A 20,671-nucleotide genomic window follows, 5' to 3' on the forward strand; every position below is an offset into this window, starting at 1 on the left:
TGCTTGCCTAGCCCCTATGCTTTCCCAGGAGACAGAGAGATAATGGTAGATTACAGTTTTTTGTACGATTCCAGAAAATTTTCTTTATATATATACATATATATGTGTATTAACATATTACATATTTTCATAGTATTTTTATATACAGTTGAAAACATGATACATTTTGTTTTATAGCTTGCATTTTTCACATAACACTATATCTGGAACATTATTTCCTATCAGTGCACATAACTGGTTTTTGTTCTTATTTACTGTACATGGTATTCCACTGTATTGCCTTAGTATTTTATAACTTTTCAAATTTTCTTTAAAATGTTTTGCTTTCTGTGTAGGAACTGACAGATTTGTTCCATGGCCTACTTTCCATGAAAGAACAAAATTTCTGAGTTACAAAGGCCCAGAGGCAGAGATTATAAAGTACAGTGGAAAATAAAACATTAATAGGTAAGACAAAACAGACCATGTAAAATATTCAGAATGATGTAGAAGAATTAATGCTATCAAAATCTAAGAATGGGTAGATTATAACAGTTGGGTGCTGATGTTTTTAAAATACTCGAGGCAATGAGGCAATACATTTGTAAACATTTGAATTAACAGAAAAAGAAGTCATAAATATTCTCAAAGATTTTTATGTAAACATTTCTAAGAAAATTTCAGATAAAATCAAACAGGTCTTGATTGTATTGTTTATTATATGAGGTCAGACAATTAAGTTTGCGAACTCATTCTAGAAAAAGTGCTTCATACCTCATTGCTGAATATCACCACGATCACCTTCAAACTACTCCCCTTGGGAAGCTATGCACCAATGCTAGTGCCTAATCCACCCTTCAAAGCAATTTTGGAACTTTTTCTGGAATAGCCATCAGAGCTCTAGTTGTATTATTCTTGGTGTCCAGAATGTCATCAAAATGTCTTCCTTTCGATATTTCCTTTATCTTCAGTTAAAGAAAGAAGTCATTGGGGGCCAGGTCAGGTGAGTAGGGAGGGTGTTCCAATACAGTTATTTGTTTACTGGCTAAAAAATCCCCCACAGACAGTGCCATGTGAGCTGGTACATTGTGATGCAAGAGCCATGAATTGTTGGTGAAAAGTTCAGTTATCTAACTTTTTCACACAGCCTGTTCAGCACTTCCAAATAGTAAACTTGGTTAAGTGTTTGTCCAGTTGGTACAAATTGGTAATGAATAATCACTCTGATATCAAAAAAGGCTAGCAACATTGTGGCAACAAGTTTGCAATCTTAATAGTCAGACCTTGTATTGATATTGATGTCAAGCAAAGAGATTATGGCTAGTTCTTCTTTCTTAATTGAGTCTTCAGTTAAATGGCTCAGGGAGAGAAGGATGGAACCAAAGTTATATACTTGAAATGAAAGTCATTTAAGTGATTACATTGCAAAACACAGCTTATATAAATTAGATCAGAAGCTTGGTGAAGATAGAAATGTGTATATTTTACTTAGATCCTTGATTAAACCCTTAGGTTGAAATAAAATAAGGGCTGAGATAATGTATAAAATATTATTTCTCATACTTGCATGGTGTTGAATTAATCATTTTTTCAACGAGACAGAATAAATCTTTGATTATGTTAAGACTAGGTCTATGAGTGTAAGCAAAAAAATAGTACATACAGTTAATGATGTTTTGTAGTATCTAAATTAGTATAACTTAATCTGAATTGTTTTCATTTAAGAACAGTGGATAAATAGTAAATTGTTTTCATACCAGTGGATAAATTAGTAAAATACTATATTCAATGACTTTGTATCTTTCAGGTTGATAACGTAAAGTGGTATTTTCCTTCTAACTATTTTATAATGTGTCTCACCTAATTAGGCCTTGTCTAGTCCACCAACAAATCAGGTGAACTGATATAAAAGATGAGTTGAATGCAGTGAAGTGGATAATGTAAAAAATTATAATTACTAGCTACAATGAGATAGCGTCCTTGGGAGTTAATTTATTATTATAGCACATACTGTTATTTTAATGTGTTTATTTTTCTGTTATTTTTCTTTTAAGCTGTCTTAATGCTTTGTGATGCAATCTTTGCTATATGTTGTATTGGTGGAACAATTCAGGTGCATTAATTTGTGAAATTAATATAATTTATACATTATGAACACAAATAAAATATTAAGAATAGAGTATTGTCATGTAAAGTGTAATGTAATATAGAAGAAGGCACTTTTACTTTTATATGTGAAATAGAAGTCATGTGCTTGGCCAGGTAATATAAACCTAAATGTTATGAGTCAAATGCAATTTTATCATCATGCAAGCAGGATAGAATGGTCCTGATGAAAGAAGAAGAAAACCTGTGTTATGATTTGCAGTCTAAATATAATTTCTGAATGAATTGTGAAAGCATGTAGTTGTTCGTTCCGATAGATTTCTTCTGTCAATAAATATTTGTTGGGTATCTGCTTTATGCCCTACTCCTCTTGGTGTGAACATAAAGAAGTTTCTGACTGTACTGAAGGTTGTATTCTTGGGGGCGATATGCTTAACAAATGAAAGTAAACATGTAATGGGGTATCTGCACTAAGTGCTAGAAGCAAAATGAATCGGTAAGGGTACACAGTGATGGTTTGAGGAAGCGGCGGTGGTAGTTTAGGGATGGCCTCTCTGGTGAGGGGACATTGGAGCAGAGACTTGAATCAAGTGCAGGAGGGAACCAGTCTGTCATCTGAAAAAAGAGCACAGGAAGTAGAGGGAACAACAACTGTAAAGACTAAATTTGGGGCATAGTTGATGAGTGAAGGATGTGGAAAGGAGGCCAGTGTGTGAGGAGCAGAATGGACAAGCCAGAGAGTGGTCCAAGACAAGGGCAGAGGGAGACACTTGTGTGTAGTGGGGAGGATTTTGTTCTGACATAGGAAGCCACCGGAAAAATTTGAGCATAGAAATGACATGATTGGAACGTTTTGAAAGATTATTCTAGCTTCTGTGTGGAAGATAGACTTTAGCTCTCTGCAACTGTTATTTTTGAACAGCTGTGGTCTTGAGTTTATAATTAATCCTGGGTGTTTGTGGGCCATGTTTCAATGCCAAAGGTAACACAGGAACATCTTTACTGGGCAGGTGGATGATGTTAGTCATGAATTTTGTCATAGTGAGTTGTTGGGAGGATAATTGATTGGCTACACAAAGAATGAATGATCAAAGCAGAGGGATAGTTTTCAAGGTGACTGTGAACTTGGAATAAACTAGGATATATTTTTACTGTTTTTATGGCCTTCTTACATTCTTAAAATTCAGGTGAAAAGTTCTTGGCAAAACTTTCTTCTGATATTGAAGTGCTAAGAAATCTTAGCATGCTTTAAGATGGAATCTCTTTTGTTTCAGAACAAGTGGAGGAGAGGAATGAATTTAGAAAGCTTGCCTAACTAATATTGAAAACTATATCTTTGACACCACTTTTCAATAATTAAATTATCAAATATAGAAATAATTGGTGGAAATTGTGATATTATTGGCAATAATACAGGGACATAAGGCCTTTTATCTTTATAGGTGAAATTGTTAATTAATTCCTTTTCTGAAGAACACGTAGCAAAAGCTTCTAAACGTATCATGCTCTTTGACTCAGCAACTCCAATTCCAGGAGTTTATCCTAAGGGGATAGTTCAAAATAAGTACAACAATGATTGTAAGTGGTATTTAAAATATCTTCCTAATCACAAACAAATGGAATAAGAATATCCAACACTAGGCAATTGGTTAACCAAATTTTGTAAAACCTTATTAGAACATTCTATGCAGTAATTGAAGAATCTGTTTTATTTAATGATATGTAGAAATATTCACAATATATTGCTAAATGAATAAAATGGGATACAAAATACTATCTATACTAAGAGTAGAGTAAAAAAAAAATACTTAGGAATCCACAAAATGCTAACTAGTAGTTTTCTGAGTGGTGAAATTAGGATAATTTTTGTTTTCTTTGTACTTTTTTATCTTTTCAAGCTTTAGGTAATGAATATGTACCATTTTCATATTTAGGGAAAGTACAGTGTACATTATTTTAAAATGTGTGTTTTCATGATAAAAATACTGACATTGTAACACAAAAATATTTTGGTACTTTAAAAACATCTGAAAATATTCTATACCATTTGAGTGGAAAAAGTGCTTTTCTGAGAATTTCTCTGGATGAGTCCCTTCTATTTTGCTACAAAAGCTGTGAGAACTGACAATTACCTTTGCTTTTAATGCTCATCTTTATGGAGAGGTAAAGGAGAGGAACCTTGAGGGATGAACCTTTATAGAGAGAATAAAGTGATGTGTCACATTCCCGGCTTGGGGGTCTCAGCATGCACAACCCTCCTTTACTATAGGTGGGAAACAGTTAAGGTTAGACACTGGCCAAGTTCTTGCTTTTAAGTGTCAGTTTCAGAAGGACATCTGAGAAGAAATGACCAAGTGAGGCCTTTTCTGGTCTCATACCTAATAAGTCCTTGATGCTCAGGCCAGGGTCTCATTGTTGCTGAATCTGAAGCAGGCAACACCTAACTGTACAGGCTTTCATCTACTTCCAAAGCATTACCCTCCAGGGGCAAGCCAGCAGACGTGGGCAAGTGATGATTACGGGCCTGACACAGAGGGACTGCATGCTTCACTGTCAATTCTGAGTGAGTTGTAATTTTCAGATTATGCTAGCACTGTTTGGCTTCTTAGAATATTATTTTGGTTCCAGAGCTGCTAATTATTTATTTTAATTATTGTTTATTATTATTGTAAACCATATTTCTGTAAAAAAAACTTTATTGAGGTATAAATGACATATTACTTTCAGGTGTATAACATAATGATTTCATATTTATAATAAGCCATATTTCTTTATAGCCTATGGACTACTTGGAAAAAAATCCTAGATGTCTTGTTGGCTTTGATGAAACAAAGCTTCAAGTAATTGCTACGAAATCTGACTTCCACCCATCCTCCAGTCCTACCATCCATGGGATTTGTATTACCTAGTCAGCCAACTAGATTTAATACACGAAGACCTAAAACACTGCTTATTTAAACTCTCTAGTTATATAGTGTTAACCTTATTATAGCGGGGAAGATGATATTTAACTTATATGGTACAAAATAAAGGTTGACTTGATAACAAACCCAACTGTTACCTAATTTTCATAAGTTAATATCACCTCTAAATTATAGTAAACAAATCCTTTTTTATTTGGCGTATTGTATGAATGAGGAAAACTGATGTCCAAAACATTTTTAAAGAGAATACATTTAAACTATATGATGTACTCTTCTCATTTCCACTTTTGTTCTCTTAAGATTAATATAGTTAAGTCATTCCGTTTATTCCCCAAAAGCCACATAAGGCAGGTATTTCCGTGTGTGTTTCCAAACACAGAGGGATCAATAAGTAACTACTTCTTAGCAACTCGCCTTAAACGGAGCAAGAGACCACATTCTAGTTCTGTTTTTCTCCAAGTAGCTCAACTCAATACAAATATCTGAGACAAAAGAACGCAAGAGAGTGAAAAAGAAGGGAGGAAGTGAGAGAGGGAATGAAGGAAGAAAGAGAGAGATGGGAGGGAGGAAGGCAAGGAGGGGGAGAGAAAGAGGGAGATAGATATAGAGGGAGGAAGAGAGAGAGGAAGGAAAAGGTATTCTGGAGCTATCATGTTCTTATCTAGGAGCGCTTATCTACATCTCGTGTTATTTGAGTGAGCTTTTGTTAACCAGAAGGTAGCATACTGGTAGATGTCAGGGAATTAGGGACCTGGGTTATCAGATGACAGGCATGGGATGTCGTCAGAGACATGTCAGAAACTAAAGACAAACTTACTTGATATTGCAGTGTTGCCTAGAATCATACCACATTGGGTGATGATACTTAAAACAGCCATGCTCATCATCATTATAATAGCTATTATTTATTAAGTGCTTAGGCACTTGCTCATAAGTGAAAGATAAGCATGTTCTACGTGTATTACTTCATTTAATCCTCCCAATAATGATTGATACCTCTTTTTGACTAAGGCTTAGGCTTAGGCCAAAGACCCTGCACCAGGTGAGACAGTTAGTACGGACTATGGAACTTAAACTTTGGTCTTTGTGTTCCTGAAGTTACATGCTAGCAGCCAGCTGCTGCTCACATGAATTTCTACAACAGCTTTTAGTGTCAAATTTATAGGAATCATGCAGTTGCTTTTTTGCTCTTTCTATATGGAATGAGTTTCAGGGTCAAATCACTAAAATCTACTAATGGATGAAATGCTCATAGTACAGTTAGCTTTGGTAGTTTTAGCAATTTAAAAGAGCAGTGGTGATTGGTGTTATAAAAGCTGTAACACACATTTCTAGAAAGGAAAAGGCAACCAAACTCTTTTCAACCATTTCATTGCATGTGCATTTGCAATTCTGTCACTGCTTCTGGCTGTTGTCATTTTTTTTCAATGCAAGTACTTCTTTGCATGGATTTCTTTATATCATGGTCTTCTATTGTGTTTTCTTTTTGAAATCATAGCTTAGAAGCTATTTAATCTTAATAGTTTTTAAAAACAAGGTCATATTTTAACGTGAATGCTATTAAATTAACTCCATTTATTGAAATGATATGAAATAGCTCAGCAATGTTCCCATGACCTGTTTTTATACCCTTTGGTATTTTATATGATCTCCAATCAGTTGGACAGATAAGAGCTGAAGCTGTGGAACCTGGCTGCCACTGCCCCTGTGACACTGAGTCTGGTGTGAGCAGCACAGATGAGGCAGGAAAGCACTCGGGGAAGCCAGAGATTGACACAGGTACAGGTAAGGGCACATCATTCCCCCGGCAAGACCTTCAGAAATCCTCTGCCAAAGACAGCCCCACTTCCATCTTTCATCTTCCTAGCCTTGTTTCCTCCTTCCACTTTTGTTTTCTTTTCAACTAATGAATATGATGGCAGGAGGTGGTTGAGAGGCCCGAAGGGGAGCTTTAAAGCTCATATTATATATGAATATTATTATTCTTTTTGGAATACATTGGTGCCTAAAATGAAAAAAAAATGACTTTAGATTATAAAAAAATATTGGTAGGGATTTTCAGATCTTATTTTATAGCTTGCCTCCCAGCTAGTTGGCCAGGTAGGAGGATTGAAGACGTGGAGAGCCAAGACCCATTTCACAATGATTTATTTGAACTTCCTATTTTTTAAAATTAGAGAAAAATTATTGCTGTCAGGATATGACCTGGCTGTTGGTGATGAGCATTCCAGCTGCAAAAGTGCCAATTAGAGTAACCCAACAGACCATGAGTCATCCTATGTCCTTAAAATCAGGTTTCCCCATATTTAGTGGGTGCCTTGTAAAAATGTCTTGATTTGAATATATGTGTGTGTGTGGGATGGTGGGGGAGACTATTTATTTTGCTCGTCATATGGTCACATCACCCCCATTTCCAATTTTTAATGATAGTCACCAAACACTGTGAGGTATTTGAGGTTTTACCCTATTTTCAAGCAAACAAATTAGCCAGCCACTGTTTCATAGAGGCTAGTAGAAGACACAAGACTCCTGGCTCAGAGATAAAGAACTTTGTTACTCACACAAAAAAATTGCAGTAACCAGAATATTTGCACTTATTCTGGTTCCTGAGCTCCAGTTTCCTCTAGACAATGTACAGAGGGCCAGGTGACATTTGAACACACAATGGGCTGAATTGTAGGAGGAGGGCCATGAGCTTAGAGATCCCAAATCTTTTATAGTGGACATTCAACCAGAGGAGTTTTAGTGTACCTCCCCAAACATTCTCCAATGCAGGCACAGTAGTTGTTAGAGTAAATCCGATTCAAGCAACAACATATAATATATTGTAAGCAGTGGGAAGGGGGTGTGAAAGGAAGATTTGTTGGGGCTTTCTGTGTGCTAGGCACTGTGCAAAGCATTTTACGGTTTACTATCACAAGGATTCTAAGTCAGGCATTGCTAGTCCTATTTTATGGGTAAAAGAATGAAGCCACTCAGTGTTATTTCCTAAGTTCATACAATTAGTAAGTGATAGAGCTGACATTCTCACACAGGTCTGTCTGAATCCCAAGTACATACTCATTCCATTAAATCAAATTACCCCTATTTGTGAATATTATTTGCTTTCTTATATTTATTCCCCCCCAATGCCATGAGGTTACCATAAAAACACATGTAATATTTTTGTACAGATGTTTCTTAGAAGGACTTCAGTTATTCTTTCTAACCTTTGCTTCAGGAATATCATGTCTGACTCCCTGATGTGTGTCCATAAAATAGCTCATCTGGCTGCCATTAGCACTTTCTCTCCTAGAATTTAAGCATAGTATATTATTACATGGTGGCTAGGCAGTCTTATTCCTTTGTTTTCCTGAATGTTCTTTAAATATTCCATAATTTTAGAGGCCAGTTTAGCAAAAGAGAGGACTTTATTTAAATGTTTTTCGTAACTGACTTTTTAACATACTTTCATGCAGGAATTTGAATAGCAATGGATATACTATGAAAGAGACTCAACAGACATTGCTGTTTCTCATTGTTTTAATTTAATTTTGTTTTAAATCCAGTAAGAATCTGTAACGAAATAAAATGAACCATATTCTTTCAGGGGTATTGGCTACATGTTCTCTGAGAGAACATTTGGTTCTACATTTCCCCCTTGGAGTTTCCTGGTACAATTTAATATAACTAATGTGATATGCGGAGGGTCACCTATTAAAGTCAACACCAGACCTGACATTTCTATGTTATTCTTTCAAAAGAAGAAATCAAACCTTACCTTCCAAATACATTTTTAAGGAAAACATAGTATCAGCTATTATTGCCTTACTTCAATATGGTTTCTTCTAATAGCTGGCAAGAAACAAAGGGACTGCAGCAAAGGACAGTCATGTTTTATGTTAGGAGAGGAAATGGAATGATAAGGCCATCCTAGATGGAGTAATAGGGAAGAAGTGTCAGGGCTTTGGTTTTCTGGTCGGTTGTTGGTGATGGGACAGGAAATTAAATGGCTAGTCAAAAAGACAAGCAAGTACAAAAAACGGAGGAAGACACATTTGCCTACTTCATATGTTTACATAATTTGGAGGTTGATACCTTGGTATGATAATTTATTTTATAACATCTAGTCCAGGGTCTTCTGTAAATGAAAAAGATTAGATTGATAGAAACTATTAAGATGACGATTTTAGAAGCTCCTGTCTTCCTAAGTAATTTTCTGCAGTGGAAAAATTTAAATGATTTGAGTATTTGACATGACATGCCTTTATTTATTTTTCATAGATCATTTCAACTGAAATACATGAATTTGTTAAATAATAAGAAATCCATTTGAAGCCTTTTAAGAAATATTGAACTTAAATCCATTGAAATATGATACCTAGTATGCCCAGATTTGCCAGGGAATTGTAGATGAGAACTTCTGAAATGCTTCAAGAAGGTTATTTATGTTGAAAATTGTCCCAGACTACAAAGTCTTGTCTGGCTTTGTGATCCTTTTACCAAAGGCAAATCAGTTTCTGAATGTAGATGGGAGGCATTCTGACCTATAATACAAATTGGTGTCTTTAATAAAAAGTCTTACTTTGAGCTAAAAAGTTATTTGATGACTAAATCTAGATATAGTCACTTTAAAATGTGGTAGTAATATATGGGATAGTGATGAGCTCGCACTGTATTATGATTGTGTTGTTAAATGCCCACATGAATACAAGAAACAGGCTGAGAACAGGCATGTTATGGTGCTTTAGGGAACAATGATTTCTAAGAAGATGAAATAAATAATCACTACTTTTCTTATTGCACAATTTTTCTGCGAGTCCTAATATTTCAAATAAAAATAGGAGTTGTGTGTGTGTGTGCAGTATGAGAGAGAGAGATTTATTTGATTATTCTAAGACATGAAGTTTTTGCTTGTTTTCAACATTTGTGATGTTCAGTTTTCCCTCAATATCAATGTGTCTGTTAAATTTGATAGCATTTCTTTTCATCGTGAAAAGCCATCCTGGCGCACGTTCTAGTCAATGGTATCATAGAATGGAAGAAATGTTTTATATATACTATCAATAACCACTTGATATTATACATAAATATTTTATATTATATATGAATATGTATCATATCTCCTCCCTGTGCACTTTGATCAAAGTAACCTTGTTTTCTAACTTTATTTTACAGTACCAAATAGGAATTTAATGATGGAAGAAAGGGAAACCCTCAACTCAAACAAGGAACCCAAGCCAGTTGCATCAGAAATGTATATACTGGAGAAGGACGAAGCAATGGCAGAAGATGAAATCCCCCAACACAGGGATGTTGACACAACAGAAGAAAAAGGGGATTTAACACTGTGGGGAAAAGTAGGGGTTAATGAGGTTCCCTTTCAGGAGGGGAAGCCAACAGCAGGGCAGCCAGTGTTAGTAGAACAATTTGCAGAGGGAAGAGAGATCCCTCAGCACATAGCGAGTGGGGCAGAGGCAGAGGATAAAGAGGGGTTAAACTCCATGGAAAAAGAAGCAGCAAGAGCCTCTGAATGTCTGAAGGAAGATGAGGCTCTTGAAGAGCAAGGCTTGATGCAGACAGTGTTGGCAGCTTCTGAAGAGGAACAAGTTTCAGAGAAGGCAATCCTTGCAAACGAGGCCCCAGCTCAGAACTCAGAGTGTGTTCAGGAGGCAGCAGCTCTGAGCGAGGCCATGATGCCAAAGGGAGAGGCAGAGGGAAAGGCAGTGGTGACTGAGCCAGGGTCTGAAAAGCCAGATGTGGAGGAGAGTGAAGAGGAAGCACCCACAGATCTAGAGGACATGGGACCTGAGGAAGACTCTGCATCCTGGGGAAAGGGTGGTTCAGAAAAGGCAATACATGGGGGAGAGGAACCAGCTCATGAGAGGAAAACAGTTATGGGAACAGAAACACTGTTGAGCTCCTCAACTTCTGAGAAGGCTGTGGCAATCCAGGTGGCAGTTTCGAAGGACAGCCTGGAAGAACTTTGCCAGGAAGATGTGGAAAGGAAGGAAGTTGCCACTGAGGTAGAATCTAATAAGGAAAATGATAGGAAAAAAATATTACCTGAGGAATTCTATGCAGCAAAAGAGAGGATGAAAGCTGAGAGGCCAAAAACACCTCTAGGGGAAACTGAATGTGAGAGAGAAGAGGTGACAAGGACAAGTGCACTTGAGGATGAAGGCATCTTAAAAGAAGAGCAACAGTTTAAAAGGGAAGAGAGGGAAATCGTGAAGGAAGTAAGACCTGAGGAAGGCCCCCAAACTGAAATGAAATGTGATGTTGAGAAGGAAGCACCCACAGAGGCATCTGAATTGATTGAAGACACAGGGCCACAAGAAGAAGGTATACTGAGAGAGAGAGAGGTGACTATGTTTGAAAGAGCACCTGGATTTGAAAAGTCACTGGAAAACATAATAGCTCTGAGGAAAGACAAAGGAAAGGAAAGACTGAGAGAAACTGGAGATACAGAGCACGAAGGCAGAGCAAAGATACTTCACAGAGAGGATGAGAACATGGCTCCCTCAGAGCCGGGTGAGGGGCCAGACCCTGAGGGAGAGGGTGTGATAGGACCTCCTGGAAGTGACCCAGTGAGACAGGCACAGGCAGCTGAGGCTACGATCACAGCCACAGGTGAGGCCCAGGAGTGTGCAGCCCACGATCGAGATGGCCTTGCAGGACTGGAAAGGAGAGGTAAAGAAGGGTCTTCACAAGGACAACAAGGAGTAGGGGCCATGGCAATGACCCAACAAGATGTTCCTAAGGGAGGTTCCATGATGGCAGAAAAGTTGAGTGAAGAAGTGATGGATGAGGACCCAGAAGGGGAGGCTGATAAAGAGTGCATCCCGGGGACAGGCGTGATGAAGAGCAGGGACACAGAGGGGGATGGGAGCTCACAAGGAGGAGGAGTTGTGACTGAGGAAGATCTGCACCAAGATGGAGGAACAGCGGAAATGGCTGAGGAGAGAAAAGTGGTGTTGGCAGATTTCAAGACAGCTGCGGAGAACACTGCAAATACAGCCTCCAACTTTTTAGATGTTGCTGAAGAGGAAACTTGGCACACAATGGATGAGTTACTCGGAAAAGCAGCAGCTGCAGAGATGGTGGCAGTAGAGGAAACAGCGCTGAGCACGGAGGATGTGCCAGCAATGGAGGAGGTGCCAGTGATTGGAGCCTCAGAGACTGGGGTAGGGGATCTAGGGGAACCTTCAGACCTGGAAGGGAAGGCCCCACAGCTCGGGCAGGCTCCAAAGGGAGAGGAAGCCGGCACCACTCAGCAGGGGGCAGAGCCAATGGAAGAGGAGACAGAGCTGCGTAGCCCTGTTGGGGGACAGGAGTCGGGCCAGGCTAAAGAATTCAGACTAGGATTATCCCAAGAGCAAGAATCTGAGCCAAGTAGAGAGAGTCTACAGGATGAAGCAACACTCCCTGCAAAACCCGACTGCACTGGAACCCCAGAGAAACAAGAGCATACAGTGCAAAGAGAAAGTGAGAATGTAGGTCTTTCCACAAACCACATGAAGGCCTAAGAGACTTCATGGCAGACGGTGAGTTTAAGCCTGATCTGTTTGTGGGATAAAACAGATAACCTCTTTGGGCTGGCTCATCCCTTTATGGGTCCTTGTATATACATACACACATGGGCTTCAGTTCTCTGCTGCTTAGCACCCAGCCATCAGGATCGAGCTTAGTGAAGTGGAGGTGGGGGCCGAAGCACACACGGGAACCCACATCTATTCCCTTTGCAACTCTAAATCACATCCTCTGTCTTTGCAAGCACAGCTCTTTGATGTAGTGAGATACATATCTCCCTTAGAGGGACCCAAAGATGAAATACAGAGGAGAATGTACCACAGGGATATACCACACAAGGAAAGAAGCAAACGCTATTCCAGAATTCACTACCCTTTTAGTGTTTAAAGGAATGGCTATGATTATTTGCCTTTAAATGAGCTCTATGCCTTCATTTTTTCAGTTTTGTGAAGTGTAATATGTATGTATGCATATATAGCCATAAATATATTAAAATATTAAAAATATATAAAATTACAAAAATACATAAAATACATATATGTACAGTACATATGTAAAATACTGAAGATGGTAACAAAAGATCGAAATTATTTTTAGCATTTCCTTGTAGTCCTGCTCTTACCTTGATGCCCTCAGATCCTTAGTGTCTAGTTTCTACTATCCTGAGTGATTATATTCATAGTTTACTATCCTTTTTATTATTTTTCAGGATATTTTTAAAAATGTGTTCTGGAAGACTTAGAGAGTGGAGAAATATTCAGCCAAGCATCTCACCAGGACTTTAGGTTTTATCTTTTTTTAAAAAAGTCACTGTGCTTGTCCGAGCTGGTTCCCAGTCTGTCAGAGCTGGTTAGTAGCACAGCGAGCACCTTGACAATAACTGGCATATCTGCCAGACCCTCCTTACGGCAGTGGTTCCTAACAGGACTGTGAGGCTCTCACGCGTTCAACATAGCTAGCGTGACTATATTCAAATCAAATTGATGGTTTACAAATGTTCAACTTTTCCCCAAAATCACTTGAACGGCCCAGTTCCAATGTCTGAGGATTGTTTAAATTCTTTCTGATTTATAATCCAACATTAGACCCAGTTTCATACATGAGAGTTTTATTTAAAATTGGTGGCTTGGGGCTTTAATGACTTGGTCTGTGAAAATGAGCTCGAAAGGTCCTTCCGTGTACACTCAGTACTAAAGATTGCTCCTGACCTGTAAAATGATTCCATGGCATGCATATTCACTTAGAAATAGTCATTTTTTCTATTTATGCCAGAAGAATAATTTAAAGTGGAAATCTTATTTCAAAGTGCCCTTGGTTTTGTGTGTGTGTTTCTGTAGTTTTGCTTTCTGAGGTAGACTGGTAAATGCTGGTGGCATTTTAGCCCTGGGTGCCTTATTTGTGGGCCACTTGAATTTTAATCATAGTAATAAATAATTTAGCTGAGTGAAATGAGTAACAATAATTATAGCAGGTAAACATTGCACATCAGCATATAAACCAACATTCTAGACGCTTTGGTTGATGTCATTCAATGGAAAAGAAACTTGGATTAAATTAGTCTGCTGCTCAGCTTCCCAAGTTCTGTTATTTCAAACCTGTGAACTAACCTTGGAGTGCATTGTAAATCACCAGTCACAGTCGCTTTCTACATTACTCACTGATATTACCAGAAATAGTTGTGTGTCAATGTGCCTACTGGGGATTCTGATTTCCTCGAAGACATCTTTGTTCATACACCAGTACTCCAAAGGGCACATTGGTTTGGCTATCTTTTCTCCACGTGCAGAGGCAAAAGAAAATTGCCTAAAATCAGTGTTTCTCCAGCTGGACTACACATTTAGACTTTCATGGGACATTTTCAGGAATGCATGAATGATTCAACCACTGGTCCTACCGCAAATATTCAGATTTAATTAGTTTTAGATGGGTGTAGGCATCAAGTTTATTATATTATTATTCAGTTGATTCCACTATGTAACCAAAATTGAGAACTGCTGCCCTAAATCATCCTATAATCCATGCGGGTTGCCCTACCATGGGTTCTCAAAAATGTGATCCGTTGATCAGGATATAGCATCACTTGAAACTGTCCCAAATACCAATTCTTGCCCTCATCTTGTACCTATTAAATTGGAAAGTCTGTGGGTGGGGACTAGCAATTGTTATTTTAGCAAGTCCTCTGGGTAATTCTGATGTACTCTGAAGTCTGCAAATTGCTGTCATGACTATTGATTATATTGCGGATTAGTCTCAGTTGGAAAATGGATTACAGAAGTATTGTGAACTCTCTCTCTCTCTCTCTCTCTCTCTCTCTCTCTCTCTCTCTCTCGCCTTTTCTCTCATTTTCTCTTTCTCAATTTTTCTATCTCTAGGAAAGCGTACTTACTATGAAAGTGATGAATTCAACTTTAAACTCATTTTCATTATGACTATAATGATGTGTATGAAGTCCTTCAGCCCACTCCCTTTCGAGGATGAGTGTCACTCACAGCACATCGTAGATCTCCTTTGTTTTATGAGTGGATTACATCTATATTATATCCAGTTTCATTTATTACTGAGCTGCATTATGGTGCAGCTTTATAGTATTTATTCCTTCATCTCAACCTCAATGCTACAGAGCACTTTGAATACATTGCACCTTATGGGAAAGATTGTAAACTTGTTAATTCCATTGAAGAAGGAGTTTTGTACAATGTGTTAAATGGAAATTGCATTGGATTATTTTTATATTTAACACATTCCGTGGAAACATTCTGTAACATGATTCTACAATCTGCATGTGGGTTTAATTGTGAAATTCAGTGTTGTGATATTTTGACTAAAGGAATTCTTTCTCTGCAAATACTATGTTGATAAAATTATTTGTATGTTTAAGTGAACTGATTTTCCCTAGTTTAATTATTAAAAAGCATAAATAAATAAACCATATGTTTACAGATAAGACATGTGAATGGTTCTTTATAAGACTATATTTTAAAAATCTTCTTTGTTCTTTCCTTACAAAATTTAAAGTCCATAAGCATAGCAGACAGAATGTTTCATTGGGCTGTATTTTTGAGTATGGTGTTTATATTGACTGTATTTATACATGTCTTTCACATATATGGGATAATACAGAGGAAAATTATTATCACCATTTTATAGATAAGTAAATAGAAGCTTAATAAAGTTAAATGAATTGTCTAAAATCATGGTCAATCTCAGTCTTCTTATTCCAAACTCCGTTTTCATCACATAGACCACCTTCTAGGGAGAGGTATATAGATACTAAGATACTATGTAAACCTCTATATATTTTTGTATATTTGTAGAGGGAAGGAAAAAACAAAGAAAATAAAGAGGAATGAGTTTGAGAGTGATTTTAGAGAATTCTAGGAAAGATGGGCTCTGGTGTAGTTTCCATCTCATGGAAAACTCTGGAGCTTGGATGGTAGAATGAGGTGAATGGGTCAGGTCTCTGAGTTCTCACAATAGACCAGTCACTGATTTTTGGCTGCCTCCCCAGGAGGAAGCACAACCTTTTAACTAGGTAGTGCCCTTCAGTCACAATCACTTCCTGTGGAGAGACTCAGATATGAGCCAGCAGTATATCTCACAGAGGGCAGCTGGGGAACGAAGGCACTGACTGTAAAGGAGGTATCTGGATGGCATCCCACTGCATCTAGCACATGGAAAAAGGTGATATCACATTGAGATGGCATTTTGATTTATTAGGACACATTAAGGAAAGATGTAACCATTTTATCTTAAAACATCCCATTTTACAACATGCTAGAAGTTACATTTGTAACCACTATTTAAACTTATCCAAAAATTTGTAGATGTCAGTAAAAACTGTTTGGGGGGCACTGACAGTTTTTCAAAGCTCCCTCAGTGGTATATGAATACAACTATTTCAAGAACACTGGTGTAATAGGTCAGTTGATTAGCACAGGGCTGCATTTCTCAAGCTACAAGGCATGGCAGTCATTACAAGTGAGTTGATAAAATTTTGATTAATGTGTAAAGTTTGTTTTGACTGCACAGTATTAAAGCAATTATTTGTCAGAAGAGTAAATGAGTGGGTCACGTAGCTTGCTGCTGCTACAAGGAAGAAGTCAGAGTGTTAGTAAAATACCTACCTATTTCTGGGGAAGGAAGGGTGCTCCTTGAGTGTGTCTGAGGACACAGGGAGGGCAGTACACAGGTGTATTTCAAACAGAAACTTAGTGCTAAAGAGCAAGTGTCAGCAAAGTCTTTCTGTAAAGAACCAGATGGTATATATTTCAAATTTTGTGGGACATGAAGTTGTGACTTCTCAATCCTGACCTTTTAGGGTGAAAGCATCCATTGACAATACTTAAACAAATGAGTGTGGCCGTGTTCCAATAAAACTTTATTTACAAAAAAAGGTAGAAGACCAGATTTGGCTTAAGGAGTATAGTTTGTCAACCTGTGCTAAAAAGCAATCAAGTAAATAGTGCTGTAACTATGTAGACTGTTCCTCCCCCCTTCCCCCCAAATATGCCACAGAAATTTTAGTTTTCAAACATATGCCTTAATAGGAAAAGTTTGGAGACAACTACTAGCACAAGAAACTAATTGCCCTTTCATCCCTTGATTTAATGGGTGATTTATCTGAATTTTTTTCTCTTTTTGAGACTATTATTAAATCTTAGCCAGGTTTTCAATCCCTTCTTCACCATCTTCTCTGGTAAATCTGTTAGAATGCAAATGTGAGATGTTGTGAAGAAGGGAAAAGGAACTGTAGAGTTCTGACAATTGCATTTCATGTAACACAGGCTGACTTGTTTTTCAATAGAATGTCAGCTCCATGAAGAAGAGACTTGGTCTATTCTGGCCCATATTCAATTCCCTGGGCCAAGAACAGTGTCTGACACATGGTGTGTACTCAATTAATATCTGGTAAATGAATGACTAAATGAACTAAAATGCAAATTGAGGTAATGTGATATGTTGTTCTGAAAATTTTTAAGCCTAATTTTGATTGAGGTAGCTAGGATGCAGGCAGGGAGTATATGATATTTTCATAAATTATTATTTCATAAAATATATTTTCATAAAATGGTATTTTCATAAAATATTAGAGTTGATAGGGACAGCAGAGATCAAAGATTCTACCGGTTCCTTTTGGGATACCAGATTGAGAAAGCAGAAACTCAGAGAGTCTGAGGAATGGGTTACATATTGGACAAAACAGGATTAGCACGCTTATGTCCAAAGCTTACTTCACTTCACAATTGTGCTTCATACTCAGATTTTCTTTTAGAGACACAGAATCCTAATTTCTAATGAAAATTCATTCTCTAAAACTTGGTGTTTTTTCCTTTTTTTTTTTTTTAAGGATAGCTAATTTAGTTCTTGCTTTACAAACACTAAAATACAAGCTTTCAAATGCAGTGTAAGTGAAATACTTTGGTTGTCTAAATTATAGATATCTCTGAAGTTTGTTGTTGCCTGTTTGTAATCCCCACTGAGAATGCAAAGGCTTATATTAGAGACAGTAGAAATTCCACATTCTATTTCTTTTGTGCATGTGCGTGTGCACACACACCTGTCATTGATTAAAGAAAATAAAATCTCTGAGAATAAACATAAACTCTCCCCACTGAACTAACCATAATGTTAGTGGCTTCTTCCTTACCACAGAACTCTCCAGCAGAATTCAACAAATTGCAAACCTATCTAAGTACATACAAATCGGCTTAAAAACTCAAATCTAAATCATTGGTTCTCAACTTGGGCTGCACATTAGAATTCTCCAGAGGAAAAAATTGTAATCTCTGGGGGGTGGTGAAAGTTGGGCAATAGGGCTTTGAAAAATCTCCCCAGGAAGTTAATATATGTACCCAAGGTTTTGCACGACAGATCTCAAGCTTGAATACTGATTTTAAAAGGTAGACTATAAACGTGATTTCAAAAGTCTAAATTGGTATATTATAGCTTAACACATTGTGATTTTGCTATTTTACATATTATTCTTACTGTTTTACTCCTTTACTCATTAAGCCTTACAAAGCTATGAGGAAGGTACTATTAGCCCCATTGTATAGATGATGAAACTGAGACACAAAGAGATGAAGTAACATATTCAAGTCACAGAGCTAGGAAGTATCACAGCTGGGATTTAACCCAGAAAAAAAAAAAAAGCTCCATCTGGAGTAGGAGTTCCAAAGTTTAGTTTGCCTTAGAATCACCCACCTGAAGGGCCTATTAAATTAGAATTTGCTGGGTCCCACTCCTAGAGTTTCAGATTCATTAGGACCACAAGGCACCTGAGAATTTGCATTTCTAACAACTCTCACGGAATGCTGATGTTGCTGGACCAGATTTTGAGACCGTAGAGTTCAAACTGTGTTATAAAAAGCCCACCAGGTGATACCGGTGCACACTACAGTGGGAGAACCACAGTTCTCAAAAGATCTCAGTCTGGGCTGCACATCAGAATCTACTGGGAAGCTTTAAAAAACCCTGATGCCAGGCTGCATCCCAGACCATTAGAGTATCTGGGGAGTAAGCCCAAGGCACCAGTGTTTTTTAAAGCTCAGGTAGAGATTCGCTGCCTTAGAGACTATTCTCTTAGCCGAAATATTATATCCTGCCCTCAGTGTGGTGATGAGGGCTTCCAGTACTACTACAATTACCAGAATGATGCTGGGATGGATGTTCTATCGCCCAAGAGGCAGTATTCGAGTCATACCCCCTTAGTCTACAAGATGCTAATAGAAGTCCTTCCCTTATCACTGAGGCCACTCCCTCAATCATTGGATTCTGTTGTTTTCAAGTCTTAATCTCCATTTGCAAACGGTAAAACCTGTGAAGCTGAATCTTGGTAGATTTGTGGCTGATTTATCCTCTGGGCAGCCATTATGTAAGTGCTGCTTCTCAGTAGGAGAGCCTGTGCTCATGGCAGTTGCTGGGTCCTGAGTCTCCTAAGGCTTAGTGTAAAATGATTGTGCATCCTGAGCTACCCTAGTCAAGGGGGCTCCTCTGAACTGAGCACCTCTAACCAGTGTGAAAAATGGCTCCAAGTCATGCAGTGTGTTATGTGGGGCCTCAGCTCCCGCTCCCCGCAAAAGAACGCAGGATATGGCGAGGCAAAACAGGAACACCCACGGAGCCATAGATAGGGAAGTCATACCACTATAGTCTCGCTGGCGGCTGGGTTGGAGACACAGGAAGCAGGAGCCAGACTATCTGCAACCTGCCGTCCACTTCTTTGCCAACCAACCAACCCCACTCCTAGCTGCAATCCGCCGTGCTAACTGCAATCCTCACTTGCTAGCTCGGCCACCATCCGCTGCTAGCGTAGCCACGGCAGTTATTTTAGTGGCCAATGGCTCACTGGTTACAGCTGACGGCCAACTACTACCCAAGCCAGCAACTTTCCACGTGAGGCCAAGAGCCTGGAAACTGCGCTCCTGGCTCTGTCCCCACACTCCACATTTGTCCATTCCACACCTGAAAAAGTTCCTCAGCTGATCCGAAGGGGTTGGGGAAGGGCCAAATCAGTGTATATTCACCTTGCCTCCCAAGAATTATGTAAAGAGAAAATCAGGGTATAATAAACAAGCATGGTTTGAACAAAACCGACAAAGAGAGAAGTAAATTAGGTAAGTATAGCCTGAGGGAAAGAGATGGACAGGGACGGAGGTGGTCTGGATTATATCTTGTTGGTATACAGTAACAGTTTCCACATATAGGTCATTACCATACATAACTTGCATTGTTCTCATGGTATAGAATTTAGTAGCAAACAGAGGAAGATAGGGCAGGCATTTTAATTCCTATTTTACAGACAAGCAAACATGCTTTGAGACGTTTCCACCTTTGAGAGGTTGCATTCAGAGCTATCTGCCACATCTCTATTTTTATTTATCTGTGTCCAATCTGTTTAATGCATCCCCTGAGCTTGCGCTTTCAATAATTTTATTTTTCATTTCTTAAAGTTGTATTTAGTCTTTAATCCAAATCTACCTACTCATTTTTGATAGTCTCATGCTGCTTGCTATTTGTGTGTGTGTGTCATTTTGTTCTTAAGATTTAAGTATTTTATAGGTAGTTATTTTCTATTCTGAAACGGATTCTTCTCATATCTGGTATCTTTGGTGGTCTGGATCTGCAGTTTGTTATTTCTGCTGACTCAT

General features: G+C 38.1%; 2 protein-coding genes across 5 annotated transcripts in view; one reads left to right on the plus strand and one right to left on the minus strand.

Annotated features, from left to right (window-relative positions):
• Positions 1 to 15,461, plus strand: part of ERICH3 (glutamate rich 3) — a 106,916-nt gene extending 91,455 nt beyond the window's left edge. For 3 of the 4 annotated variants that reach the window (XM_081057229.1, XM_081057228.1, XM_081057230.1), the window contains 3 exons: positions 6,669 to 6,794; positions 10,167 to 12,535; positions 13,231 to 15,461. In XM_081057229.1, the coding sequence (XP_080913355.1) occupies positions 6,669 to 6,794; positions 10,167 to 12,517 (2,477 nt within the window). In that variant the 3' untranslated portion in view covers positions 12,518 to 12,535; positions 13,231 to 15,461. The remainder of the gene's footprint in view (positions 1 to 6,668; positions 6,795 to 10,166; positions 12,536 to 13,230) is intronic. The other variant, XM_081057227.1, reaches the window with a different exon arrangement.
• LOC308501229 (serine/threonine-protein kinase TNNI3K) overlaps positions 1 to 20,671 on the minus strand; it is a 315,419-nt gene that overhangs the window by 6,662 nt on the left and 288,086 nt on the right. The window lies entirely within an intron of this gene.

The sequence above is a fragment of the Rhinolophus hipposideros genome (assembly GCF_964194185.1).
Source record: "Rhinolophus hipposideros genome assembly, chromosome: 8".
Classification (NCBI taxonomy): Eukaryota; Metazoa; Chordata; class Mammalia; order Chiroptera; family Rhinolophidae; genus Rhinolophus; species Rhinolophus hipposideros.